Source organism: Nannobrachium achirus, assembly GCF_963921795.1.
Source record: "Nannobrachium achirus genome assembly, chromosome: 23".
In the NCBI taxonomy this organism is placed as follows: domain Eukaryota; kingdom Metazoa; phylum Chordata; class Actinopteri; order Myctophiformes; family Myctophidae; genus Nannobrachium; species Nannobrachium achirus.
Genome location: NC_137830.1, coordinates 38,778,185 through 38,790,684, shown reverse-complemented (window position 1 = coordinate 38,790,684; position 12,500 = coordinate 38,778,185). Strand labels below are relative to the sequence as shown.

General features: G+C 41.7%; 1 protein-coding gene across 3 annotated transcripts in view; it reads right to left on the bottom strand.

Annotated features, from left to right (window-relative positions):
- The window catches only part of LOC308309289 (protein PHTF2), a 61,037-nt gene that overhangs the window by 32,364 nt on the left and 16,173 nt on the right, over positions 1–12,500 (bottom strand). For all 3 annotated transcript variants that reach the window (XM_080754821.1, XM_080754822.1, XM_080754823.1), the window contains exon 2: positions 9,209–9,290. In XM_080754821.1, the coding sequence (XP_080610947.1) occupies positions 9,209–9,259 (51 nt within the window). In that variant the 5' untranslated portion in view covers positions 9,260–9,290. The remainder of the gene's footprint in view (positions 1–9,208; positions 9,291–12,500) is intronic.

The following is a 12,500-nucleotide window of genomic DNA, read 5'->3' as shown; positions in this document are numbered from 1 at the left end:
TGTGTGTGTGTGTGTGTGTGTGTGTGTGTGTGTGTGGAGCAGCCGCAGTGCCAGGGTCACCATGGTGACAGACGGAGAGATGATCCAAGGGAGGAGGAGGGAGAGCAGGGATATGTCGTCATGGCAACAGCGTTATGCAATAACATCCTCCGCAGTGAGGGAGGTGGCATACACACAAAGATAACCGCCACAAAGACATCACCCCTTCTGCGCTAATAATGTACACTACATGGGCGATATAAGGAAAACCTTCGATATTCGATAACGTTGTTGAATACCTCGATATCGATATTACTCACGATATTAGTAAAAACAATTGCAATATATCGTTTTTAATGTTTTTTCTGCTTTAGGTCCACTGCCTGCCTAACCCAGATAACGAATAGCATATCCATGCATGCACATAGCACAGTACACATAGAATAAAGAAATTAAGAAATGAAATGAAATGTCTTATTTCCATTTTCCAACAATGGTTTTATTGAAATGACGACATCTGGTTACAGCTGGACTGCTTATTTGCATGTGCTGCGTGCATGCATAGTGTGTCTGTTAATTCATTTGACACATACACAAATACCTCATTTCAAGCCGGCTTCGTCGGTATGTATATTACGCATGTTGATACCTCTATGAATGTACATTCACACACACGCACACGCACACACACACACACACACACACACACACACACACACACACACACACACACACACACACACACACAACCCCCTCCCCCTTTACAACAGTCATGTTATGTCATAATCCTCTCAGTGCTGAGTGATGTTCCTGATGTATCTTTACACCTCAAGGTGGCGGAGAGAGTGACGGACAGAGAGAGAGAGGGAGAGAGTGACGGACAGAGAGAGAGAGGGAGAGAGTGACGGACAGAGAGAGAGAGGGAGCGTGTGCTCGCTCTGCAACCGTAGTTGATTTTTGGAACCATTCATTTTGATCAACATTATCTGACTAAATCTTTTCATTCTGATTCTGGCCATGAGAATGAACGGCAACGCCTGAATGGAATGTGCAAAATAACAACATCTGACAATATTTAGCTTTTTTCTTATTTAAAAAAAAGAAAAAACAGAACAAGCCCAGAGATGATCCATAAGCTGTATGGAGCTGAAAGTACAGAGAAAGCAGACTCCTAAAACACATTTAGGCTTGGATAGTCTACGGTTAATTTATGTCCTGTCTCCTCTACATAGTCTACTTGCCAGCCCATAGAGCCCCATTGTGAACCCGGACATATTGAGTACACCAATGTTTTATGTTAGAAATGTTGAGTATGGGTCCCCAGCATGTAGAAACTGCCGGATGCTAACTTGCATATGTTGAGCAATTTTCATAATTTGCATAATTCGATTTATTTAGCATAATCCCCCATAATAATGGATAATATGTCAAAAACTGATTGGCCGATTTGAACAATATTAGAGTGGTTTTGGGGGTTATTGAGGATGCTGAATCCATTTTCTAAATTCAAAATGGCCGTTTTAAACCGGAAATGGCCTTATACCAACTTAAAGTGGGGTGATTTTGATACTTTTTTGTTGATTTTCCAGTTGGTATATGGCCATTTCCGGTTTAAAACGGCCATTTTGAATTTAGAAAATGTCAGAAATGGATTCAGCATCCTCAATAACCCCCAAAACCACTCCAATATTGTTCAAATCGGCCAATCAGTTTTTGACATATTATCCATTATTATGGGGGATTATGCTAAATAAATCGAATTATGCAAATTATGAAAATTGCTCAACATATGCAAGTTAGCATCCGGCAGTTTCTACATGCTGGGGACCCTTACTCAACATTTCTAACATAAAACCTTATTGTACTCAATATGCCAGGGTTCAGATTCTGGCAAGTGGACTAACACGGTGATCTCTCAGCTTAAATGATAGAATGAGTTATATGGATGATTATATAACCGAAAGCCGGAATGAGTGAATAGATGGATGAGTTTATAACTGAATGAAGGAATGAGTCAATAGATTGGTAACCGTATAACTGAATGCCGGGATGAGTGAATAGATGGCTGGAATAATACTGGAATGACTTCAATGCATGAAAGTACAGATCAAAATATCCATTCATTCAAGTTTGAGTGACAAAATAAGTGAACGACTCCAGGAGTGGACTGAAACCTGTCCATAATAGAGCGCTGTTTCCCAAACAGTTGGTTGCAGACAAACATTCCCCCCAAAAATGGCGGCAGTAACCGTAGCATTTTCTCTGCGTCAGTTGATTCTTCATATCCATACCGTGGTTTTATTGAAGCATTTGTTTATTTTTGGAACACAGTTCTTATTACAATTACAAGTTGCAGCCAAAAAACGTTTGAGAACCACTGTACTAGAGTATCTATAGGCCTACCGCAATTTCAGCCATACGTAGGTACCATACTGTACATACTCGGTCAAAAATAGTAGCGCTTGCACTGCTCAAAAAAACAAAATTAGATCAGACTTCAGTGCTCTATGGCCCATTACCATGGCAAAGCAACACAGCTGTGTAGGTGTGTGTGATGCACACCAGTGTGTGAAAATAGACAAGGAGTCCGTAGACCAGTATAAAACAAAAAACAAATGTAATCTGTCTGTACTCACAGAGTACAAATACTATATCATATGAGCTGAGCAGAGTGGCTGAAGCCTGCTCAGATGCAGACTAAACACACTCTATTTACGAGCCTGGTCAGAAATAAGCCATTACTCATCAGGTCAGGACACAGCATGTGAGACTGGGGCTCTATTAAAAGAGCAGGGCTTGTCACCCAAAGGTCACAGGTTCAATCCCCAAGGGAGGGAGGAAATGTCTCAATGCAGCCAGGTCTGAAATATATTCGGTGGTGCTGGTGGAGGACAAACACATTCTACCCCCAACTCATCACATGTGCATGTAGGCGCAGTCCATATAAATATGTTCTTAGATATGTTCTATAACATTTCTATTTGGTTTTTAGGCTTCGTAAACAAAACCTTCGCAGGGCAGATATGATAAGTAACAATATCTACAAGCTCACATGCGGTGCGAACTGTCGCGTTGTCTAATTTATCTTTTGGGTGTTGATCTTAAAAGGTTTGGGAACCAATGCTCTAGAGGGCGCTATCTCCCTGGGCCAGAGCGTAATTTTTTGTATTGGAATTCCCATGGGAGAATCTTGGATATAAGAACAGTGTTCCAAAAATACACAAACCACGCCAGCGGTTTTACTATACGGATATGAGGCATCAACTAACCTAATCCTCAACTAATCCTCTTTTTGTGACACAAGAGTCACATACCTGACACAATCGCCAGGAGTGGTTCGACTTGGAACAGTTCTTTATATGATGCGATCTAAGGAATTCCAATACGAAAAATAACGCTGTGACCCAGGGGTGGTGGGAGGGACAGTGTCTATATTAACACCGTCTCCCAAACAGTGGCTCTGGAACCATATGTGGTCACGGACCATTGTTTATGGGTTGCAAGTAAATATCGCCTTGTTTTTTATTCATTTCCTACATAAAAAAAAGTGTTATTTCAAAAGATTTGATAAAGTTTAAACAATAATATGTTTTCACCATTTACAACAATTCCAACATTTTTCAAAAGTATGTTATTCATAAAATGGAAATGTAATTATTGTAAGCTTGTAGAACTGCTATTTTCGCTACTTTGGGTCCCGGGCAAACATAAAAATATTTCTCTGGGGAAAAAAATCTCTTTTGGGTCTCGACCTAAAAGGTTTGTGAACAACTGATTGTATTGTACTTTCAAATAAATACATAAAAATAGACGATCAACAAGCTTACAACTATTGTTTTAAAATATTTCGAAATGGATTTTTTTCAACAAGGACGCGATCATGAAAATAATTGCAATCAGGCGATGATGTAATTATTGTGACAGGCCCACATACATTCCACACACTTGATTGTTATTATTATTACTAGTAATAGTACTAGTACTAGACTAGCACTAGAATTACCCGGCCGTAACCAATTTCAACCTGGCGTCCCTACTTTGGGTTACAGGGCAAGTTACCTCTGGGAGAACCAGATCTTATTTTATTGTTGTTTGGGACAAGATCAACACAATCCTGAGTTATTTTTTGTGTTCAATCTGTGTTTTGTGATATTATAGTATTTCAGCATGAATGATGATGCATTTTGCATCATATGAGTCATCATGCTGCATCATATGATGCAAAAGCGTCGTGAGCTTGTAGCTATTTTCCCACAACACCGTCATACGTACAAGTATAATTAGGGCTTAAGTGGTTTATCTTATCATCACCAACAATAAACATGGATAAGATAAGAGAGCTTATGAAGGTGTGTGAATGAAAGATCACCCGCTTCCATCCGTGGACTCACTGGACTGGATGGATTGCAGAGATAATTAACAAAAGATTTTATTTCACCCCTTTTTTTTACCCATTCAGACCTGAAAAAAAGTCTTCTAGATCAGTGTTTCTCGACCTTTTTTCTACATGGGCACACTTTTCATGTCCCAAGAATCCATGGGCACACCAACATAATACGGGGGTGTAAATATCACTGTAGGGAAGAAACCTTGTATCTCCAAGTTTCAAATTTGTAAGTTTCTTCGCAAAGTAAAGCCCTGCTTCGTCATACAAGGCTGTCGCACAACAGTAGTGAAAACAGCAGATCTACAAGCACACAACGCCTCGCACCGCGAGGCGTTGGAGGCGTTGTGTGCTTGTAGATCGGCTGTTTTCACTAGTTTAAATCATTTATGATTTATAATGATAAATACAATACTGGCTTTCAAGCAGTTTCAAGGGGCACACTTGACCCTTCTCAGGGGCACACCAAAGGTCCCCAGGTACAGTGGTTGAGAAACACTGCTCTAGATCCTAACAGTTTTCTGAAAAACCTGTTTCTATGTCAGTAGTTCTCAAACTCTTTCATGTCAAGGACCCCCTAGAATTATATGCAGGGACCAAGAGAAAGAAGGATTTGCGTTACAAATGTCTGCTTTAAAAAAATATATACATTCACACATTTTCAAGATTTTTCAAAAATAGCAGATCTACAAGCTTGCAGCGCGCGCTGTGAGCTTGTAGATCTGCTATTTTTTAAATTGCCAGCCAAATTTAAATATGAATGTGCGCTTATAACGCCAGGAAATAGCTATATTTAATCCTCATAATCACATAAATTTACCAAGCCACAAGAAATACCATACCACAAAATGACCACTAGAGCGAGCCATAGACCATAGACTGTGGAAGCCCCCATGTTAACCCATGTTAAAACCAAGGTTCACAACATTCAAGGATGGGACGATGACGTCGATCCCCATTGACATGAATGGGAGATCGTCTAAAACCACCATCAGTATGGACACCGGAACGTATACAGATGCCACACAGAAAGTTTCCGAATCAAAATCCGACCTAGTGAAGCTGCGTGAGGGTCGGATGGTTTGCATTGAGCCTAGCGGCTAGCAGAGGCCTACGTAAACAGGAAGCTATGGCTTAAAGGTGACGTCATAATCGTATCCTTTTTTTTCACGGTTTACGTCTGTATACTAGCCGAAGGTAAGCTAACCGTTCCGCTCCGTCTATTAACACAAATTAAAAGCTTAAACAATGCTTTTATATAAAAGTCGATTTAAGTCGCTTGGCAGGGAACTCCATAATGAGATAGTCGATCTAAAAGTCGACCGGCCCTGACTGAGTTAATAGCTAAAGCATGAAATAATTGTGTACCCGGTCTATATGGGTTAATATACCCGTCTAATAAGCTAATATAAATGCCCTTAGGTATAATGAGGCACATGTAGGCCTGTCTCAATTATTACACAATCACAATTATCCGGGTTATGATAATTGCAATTATTTAGCATAATCAACATTACAGTTCCCATATTTCCATATCTTCATATATTTTCAAACATACAAGTAATTTACAAATTACAAAATAGCAGATCTGCAAGCAGATCGTCTACAAGTAGATTGTCTATTTCCACTACTTTCCAACATATTTCAAGTATATAATTACTAGTAAGACGCCCCTGGGCGACATGCGACCTCGCCCTAAAGGGCCTAAAGGGAATACCCATATATGGACTTTTACATACAGTATTGGTGATGGTAGTCAGCTCCACACATTGAGAGAGAGAATAAAATAAAATTAAAGTCCATATATGGGCATTCCCATATGAAGTTCTGTTAGATATGGGCTTAATATTGATGACATCAGGGATTTCTATACATGGTCATGAAAGGGATTCTGGGGACTACCCATATATGGACTTATGGACATCTGCTGGAGCAGGCGGAGGGGATCGCGCCTGAACATGGCGTGGACGACAGTCCACGCCATGTGGACTGTGATGTCACAGTGTGATGTCACAGTGATGTGTCACAGTGACATCAGAACATTATGTCAGAGCAGCAAACCCATAGAAACCCATAGAAATGTGTACACGTCTACACGTCTAAATACGGCCTATTTTGGCCATAGTGCATTATTTATTTTGACATTTGTCATTCATTTGTTTATTTTAGTTATTTGTCATACGGTATATCTGCCCTATGCAATTTCTGTTTACAAATTACACATTTTTATGTTTTGTGGGTGAAAAAACACACAATTGTAATACAACTATTTGCATGCCAATTGATCGTCAAGTAAAATGTCACAATGGTGACAGGCCTATCTTCAACTCACACACGCACGCGCACACACACACACACACACACACACACACACACACACACACACACACACACACACACACACATATAATGGTCACAAAACACAGACAGAGAAACATGGACAGACAAAACAGAGGGGCCTTTTCCACCGGCAAATAACCGGTTCCGGTTCTTTCTCCCGCCTATGGGTTGAGCTTTTCCACCGAGAACCGAGGTGGTTCCGAACCAGCGGCCGGTTTCTTTCTTGGAACCAACCAAGGTTCCAAGAAAGTTGCCATCCCACAGGGAAAGAACCCGTCACCAGGACAGACAGACAGACAGACAGACAGACAGACACAAAGACAACCAAATGGACAGACAGACAGACAGACAGACAGACAGACAGACAGGCGGTGTGTAAGCTGAGAGGTGCAGGGGGGGGGGGGGGGGGGTGATGTGGAGGAGTCCAGCGGGGATCTGATATCTGAAGCCATGGAACAGGAGACACACAACACCAGAGAAGCCAGCTCACACTCACTGCCCTCGCCCTCCTGATTACCACCTTACACTGAATTCCAATACTGCCTGCCACTACTGATAGTTTTACTGGCAGAGGAAGGGTTGTTGTGTACACACACACACACACACACACACACACACACACGCACACGCACACACGCGCACACACACACACACGGGCACCTCAAAAACGTTTTTCTTTTTTCCATTAATTACTCTTTTATTTATCCTCCGTCATGCACTGGGATCAATTCACCTTTTATTTGCTGAGCTGCATATCCAGTAGAATCCAGTCGATCTACAAGCTCACAACGTGTCGCGTTGTGAGCTTGTAGACCTGCTATTTTCTGGCAAATGTTCCGCCCGTGGTAATATAAATAAATCTCTTTTTTTTTGGTCACAATAATCGTGACTTGACATTTTAATATCGTCCCATCCCCACTGATAACATTAAAGAAGGGACAGTATGTGCTATGCATGAATTGCCCCTTTAAGAGGATTTTTCTAGTTTCAATTCAAATGCTTCCCAAATGAATATCTTACATAAATACAGGTAATCCAAAACTGCAGTCAGCATTATATGAATTAATCTATGCAAAAGCACATCAAGATCAAATGAAGGCTGTGACAAAATCGAGCTGTATTATGATGGAAATGTACCTTGGCTGTCGGAAAGAACAGAATGAAATTAATTAACAGCGTCTCACGCAAGCACCGCAACTTCCAACTCCTTCCACAGTGTTACACAAATTACACAAATGGTGTAATCTAATGCTTCAGAGCTCTGTAGCTGCATTAAATCGGAGTGGGATCCTGACTTCAGCTTCAGACGATTCGGTTCTCATCGGGGGCAGGTACGGGTTCAGCGTCTTGCTCAAGGACAGTTTGACAGCAACACAACCAGGACTTAATCGCATATTGGTACGGTACTTCCAAGCGCTCAAATCAGAAAGGTCACAAAGCACACTAAATAAGCCACAGAGGCAGGTGACAGCAAGTCAGCCATTTATGCTTGTGCTGGGTAGTAAACTTGATGAGCTTTCCGTGTGTGCATCTAGTTGTTTCAAATGTTGTCAACGTGCTTTTAATATCACAAGCAGTCCACAATTCCATATGTACCGTTGCAACTTTGTTTAGACACTTGTAAAGATTATATTTGCTCAATAAAATAATTTATTTCAATGGGGAAAAAGACTAAAGAAAAAACAAATGTACTCCATAGTGTAAGGTAGTACAGCATTAAGTACTAAAGCATGTACCGGAGGCTGAGGTTCCAGGGGGGTCCCCAACTAAATAATTCATACCTCATCTTCACTATTATTACATGTTCAAGTAAACACAACCAGAGAACATACAAGAGTGGCTATTTTGGTCAAAGTTCACTACAGTACATGGAAAGTAAAGGAATTCTGGACCAAATGACAGACTATCAGACCAGGTCAATCAACAATTAAATGTCATTAGATCCCAGAGACGAGAAGTTGTATCAAATGCCTAAATGCATATCATAATGGAGGTCCTTTTAAATGTAAAAAGATGGAGAATAAGTACTGCATATCGTATACACATAGACCGGTGGTTCTTAACCAGTGGTCCCTGATGGGGTTCCTGGTGGTCCCCAACTCTCGAGAGTGTAAAATGAAACCACGAGTCCATTTGGTTTCATTTCACGCTCCCAAGAGTTACATTATTGTTAAGCACCCGCATTGCTTAATTTACAAGAAGTTACTCACAATTACAGAATGTAGAAGAATTGTTATTTTGATCAACGTCTGCCTGTCATCTCTCCTGTGGTACCAACATCAATACAGCACGGAATTGTGCACAAAATCCCATCCCAAAGATAACAATATATATATTTGGGTCTGAGAGGCTAAATGTCATCGAATGGTGGTCCGTGGCTCAAATGCAGAATAAATAACGGACCTTGACATGAAAAGGGATGAAAACCACAGACACAGACTACTGCGGGTATTACGGCATTAACCATAGCTAAATACTGTCAGGGCGAAATAAAGGATGTCTTACCTTCTTCTGGTACCAGACGACAGCATCTTTAACCTTAGAAGCCATGAACATTTCCCTGTCCCTCGTCTTAGGACATCTTAGACTGAAACACAAAACAACACGACCGACAGAGAGAGGGATGTGAGTGACAGAGTAATACGAGTGAGAGAGAAAAGCATAGAGGTTCATATATACACCTCTCACCCAGTGGCGTCAGTTCAGCAAAAGCTAAGGTATGGCAACATGACTGGTGTCTTGCACGCGCGCGAAGACACCAGTCATGTTGCCATGCCTTAGCACGAGGCATGATGATGATTACTATCAATGGATAGAATTATTTTAACGCAGGCACAAGTAAACAACTGACTGACACACTTGAAAAAAATTGTGTGTCGCTGCTGCCAATAAACAATAATACACTGCACCTGTGCTGACCTACTGAACCGGGGAATAAACCATTTGTCAAGATGGGGGGGATACAAGTGTTTATGTGGAGAATATAATACCAGGTGAAAGCGATAATTTTGTTCTAATTTGCATTGTAGTCAGTTCAAAGTGATTTATAATCAACGCCGATAGTCATGGAGACATTCGTGAATTTATTTTAAGAAGAAGATTTTATTATTTTTGCCCTGGAGCCAGCTGCCATACCCAACTGACGCCTCTGCTCTTACCTGGCAGAAAGGCGTGTCTGTTCACTGACGAGAGAGAAACGCACACACACACACACACACACACACACACACACACACACACACACACACACACACACACACACACACACACACACACACACACACACACACACACACACACACACACACACACACACACACACACACACACACACACACACACACACACACACACACACACACACACACACACACACACATGCTACGTACACCCGGGACATGCATTCTAATGTGCCGACAGACATGCACGTGTCGTGCACACAGTTTTCCCCCCCCTTCTCCTTAGCCTCGCTAAGCCTGTCTAGGCCTAATTATTGCCTCTGCTGGTGTTGTTTTGGATCTGGTTGCCGGCTGATTCATACTAGCCGGAACCTTTTGGGCATGGGTGGGTCTAGCTGTGGTTGGGTGGGACTGTGTGTGAAAGACACTGACAACAGTATGTAAGACTGAGCTCAGCAAGCAAGCAAGTACACGAGCAGTCAAGCGCGCACACACACACACACACACACACACACACACACACACACACACACACACACACACACACACACACACACACACACACACACACACACACACACACACACACACACACACACACACACACACACACACACACACACACACACACACACACACACACACACACACACACAGATAGCGTGTGTTCTCCTCTCATTTCTCTCTCACTCTTTCTGATTCTCTCCATCTCTCTTGTCGTTTTCCATTCAGTTCTATTTTAGATGTTTTTCCAGTGTTGTCATCCAACAATCCTCCACAGACCTCTCAGTGTCTCGCTCTCTCTCACGCACGCACGCACGCAAGCACGCAAGCACGCAAGCACGCAAGCACGCAAGCACGCACGCACGCACGCACGCACGCACGCACGCCTCGCACCGCGAGGCGTTGTGTGCTTGTAGATCGGCTGTTTTCACTACTGTTGTGTGACAGCCTTGTATGATGAAGCAGGGCTTTACTTTGCGAAGAAACGTACAAATTTGAAACTTGGAAGTACAAGGTTTCTTCCCGAAAGTGACGAGATTTACACCCCTGTATTATGTTGGTGTGCCCATGGATTCTTGGGACATGAAAAGTGTGCCCATGCATGCAGAAATAAGGTTGAGAAACACTGCAGTAGGTAGTAGGGCATGCATTGTGAGAACAGAGGCTGCATATTGACATTCAGTGGAACAGTATTTATTGCAGTGTATCACAACAGTTTACAAGCTTGGTGGCACAGTCAGGACACCTAAATCACTGGTGCCCATAACTTCCCAAACAACCTGCTTGGGGGCCGTTCCCCAGACATGGTGACAGGCGTCGTCTGTTAAGATTTCTGAAGATGTATGAACATTCAAAGATAATAATAATGATAATAATAACAATAATAATTGTTTGCTCAAAATGCCCAAACTAAGGATACCAGGTTGAAAGTGGTTTAGTTAAAAGACCATGGACAACGGAACGGAAATATGACATTTCAGTCAATTTCATCCAGCTGTTTCTATGGAAGATGAATGGAAATGAAACAATTATGCGAAATATAATTGCGATTTGCTCAAATAATTGTGATCAGGCGATTATGAAACGACGACAAGCCCGGCTGGACACTGAATGTACTCCCCCCTCCAGGAGCAAATAACTACCCATCCATTGACTACTGGGATTGGGCTACTAACTAGTTAACGTTGTTTCACTTTGGTTGTGAAACCGATTCAATAGGCAGACAGGACTGTTTTTATTTGGATTACTAACCGTAGATTTAGTTCCAAACCAATTAGGCACAGGCTTGCTAAATTATAAAGGATTTGTTTGAGTATGACATCATGTCAGCTCTGGGTGCAATTAGTACACTATAAAGACCAGAACGCACCAATGCAACTGGTCGCAACTAGGGCTGTTACGATTATGTCATTTCACATGACGATTAATTGGCACAAATAATAATTGCGATTAACGATTTAATTGTGTCTTTGTTGTTCACAATGAATTACATTTCTGTTTGGCTTTTAGGCTTTGAAGTTGTGACAGGCCTAGTGGCAACTCCTTGCAACAAAACAGTTTTAAGGACACAGCACACCAATGCAACTCCTTGCAATGCAACTGCCATTGGGGATAATGGTTGGCGACTAGTTGCATGCAACCGTTGGGTTGCATGACGAATCATTGCTGTGCTTTGGGCTTAATGCACAGTATACTCTGGTACACTAAAATACGCCATATAATGTATTATTACACAATAATAAACAACATATTACACTATACACTGCAGGGCTTGACATTAAGGCTTGTCCTGTTGTCCGGGACAAGTAAGTATAAGTAAGTATGGAGTGGAGGGTGGAGGGAGCAAGGGGGGTTGTTACAGTCCTTTTGTTATTCATTCAATTTCAATGTCAGACTCCTATGCATGCATTTAAAAAAGAAATTACTATGAAATGTCACATTTTTATCCGGACAAGTGACTTTTTGTTCCCGGACAAGTGAATGGGAAATGTACTTGTCCAAAGGACAAGTGCCTCAAAAAGTTCATGTCAAGCCCTGGTAACGATTCGGACGATTACGCTAAAATAATTGCGATTATCTCTGAATCAAAAATAATATTTGTGAGTGACGTGCCT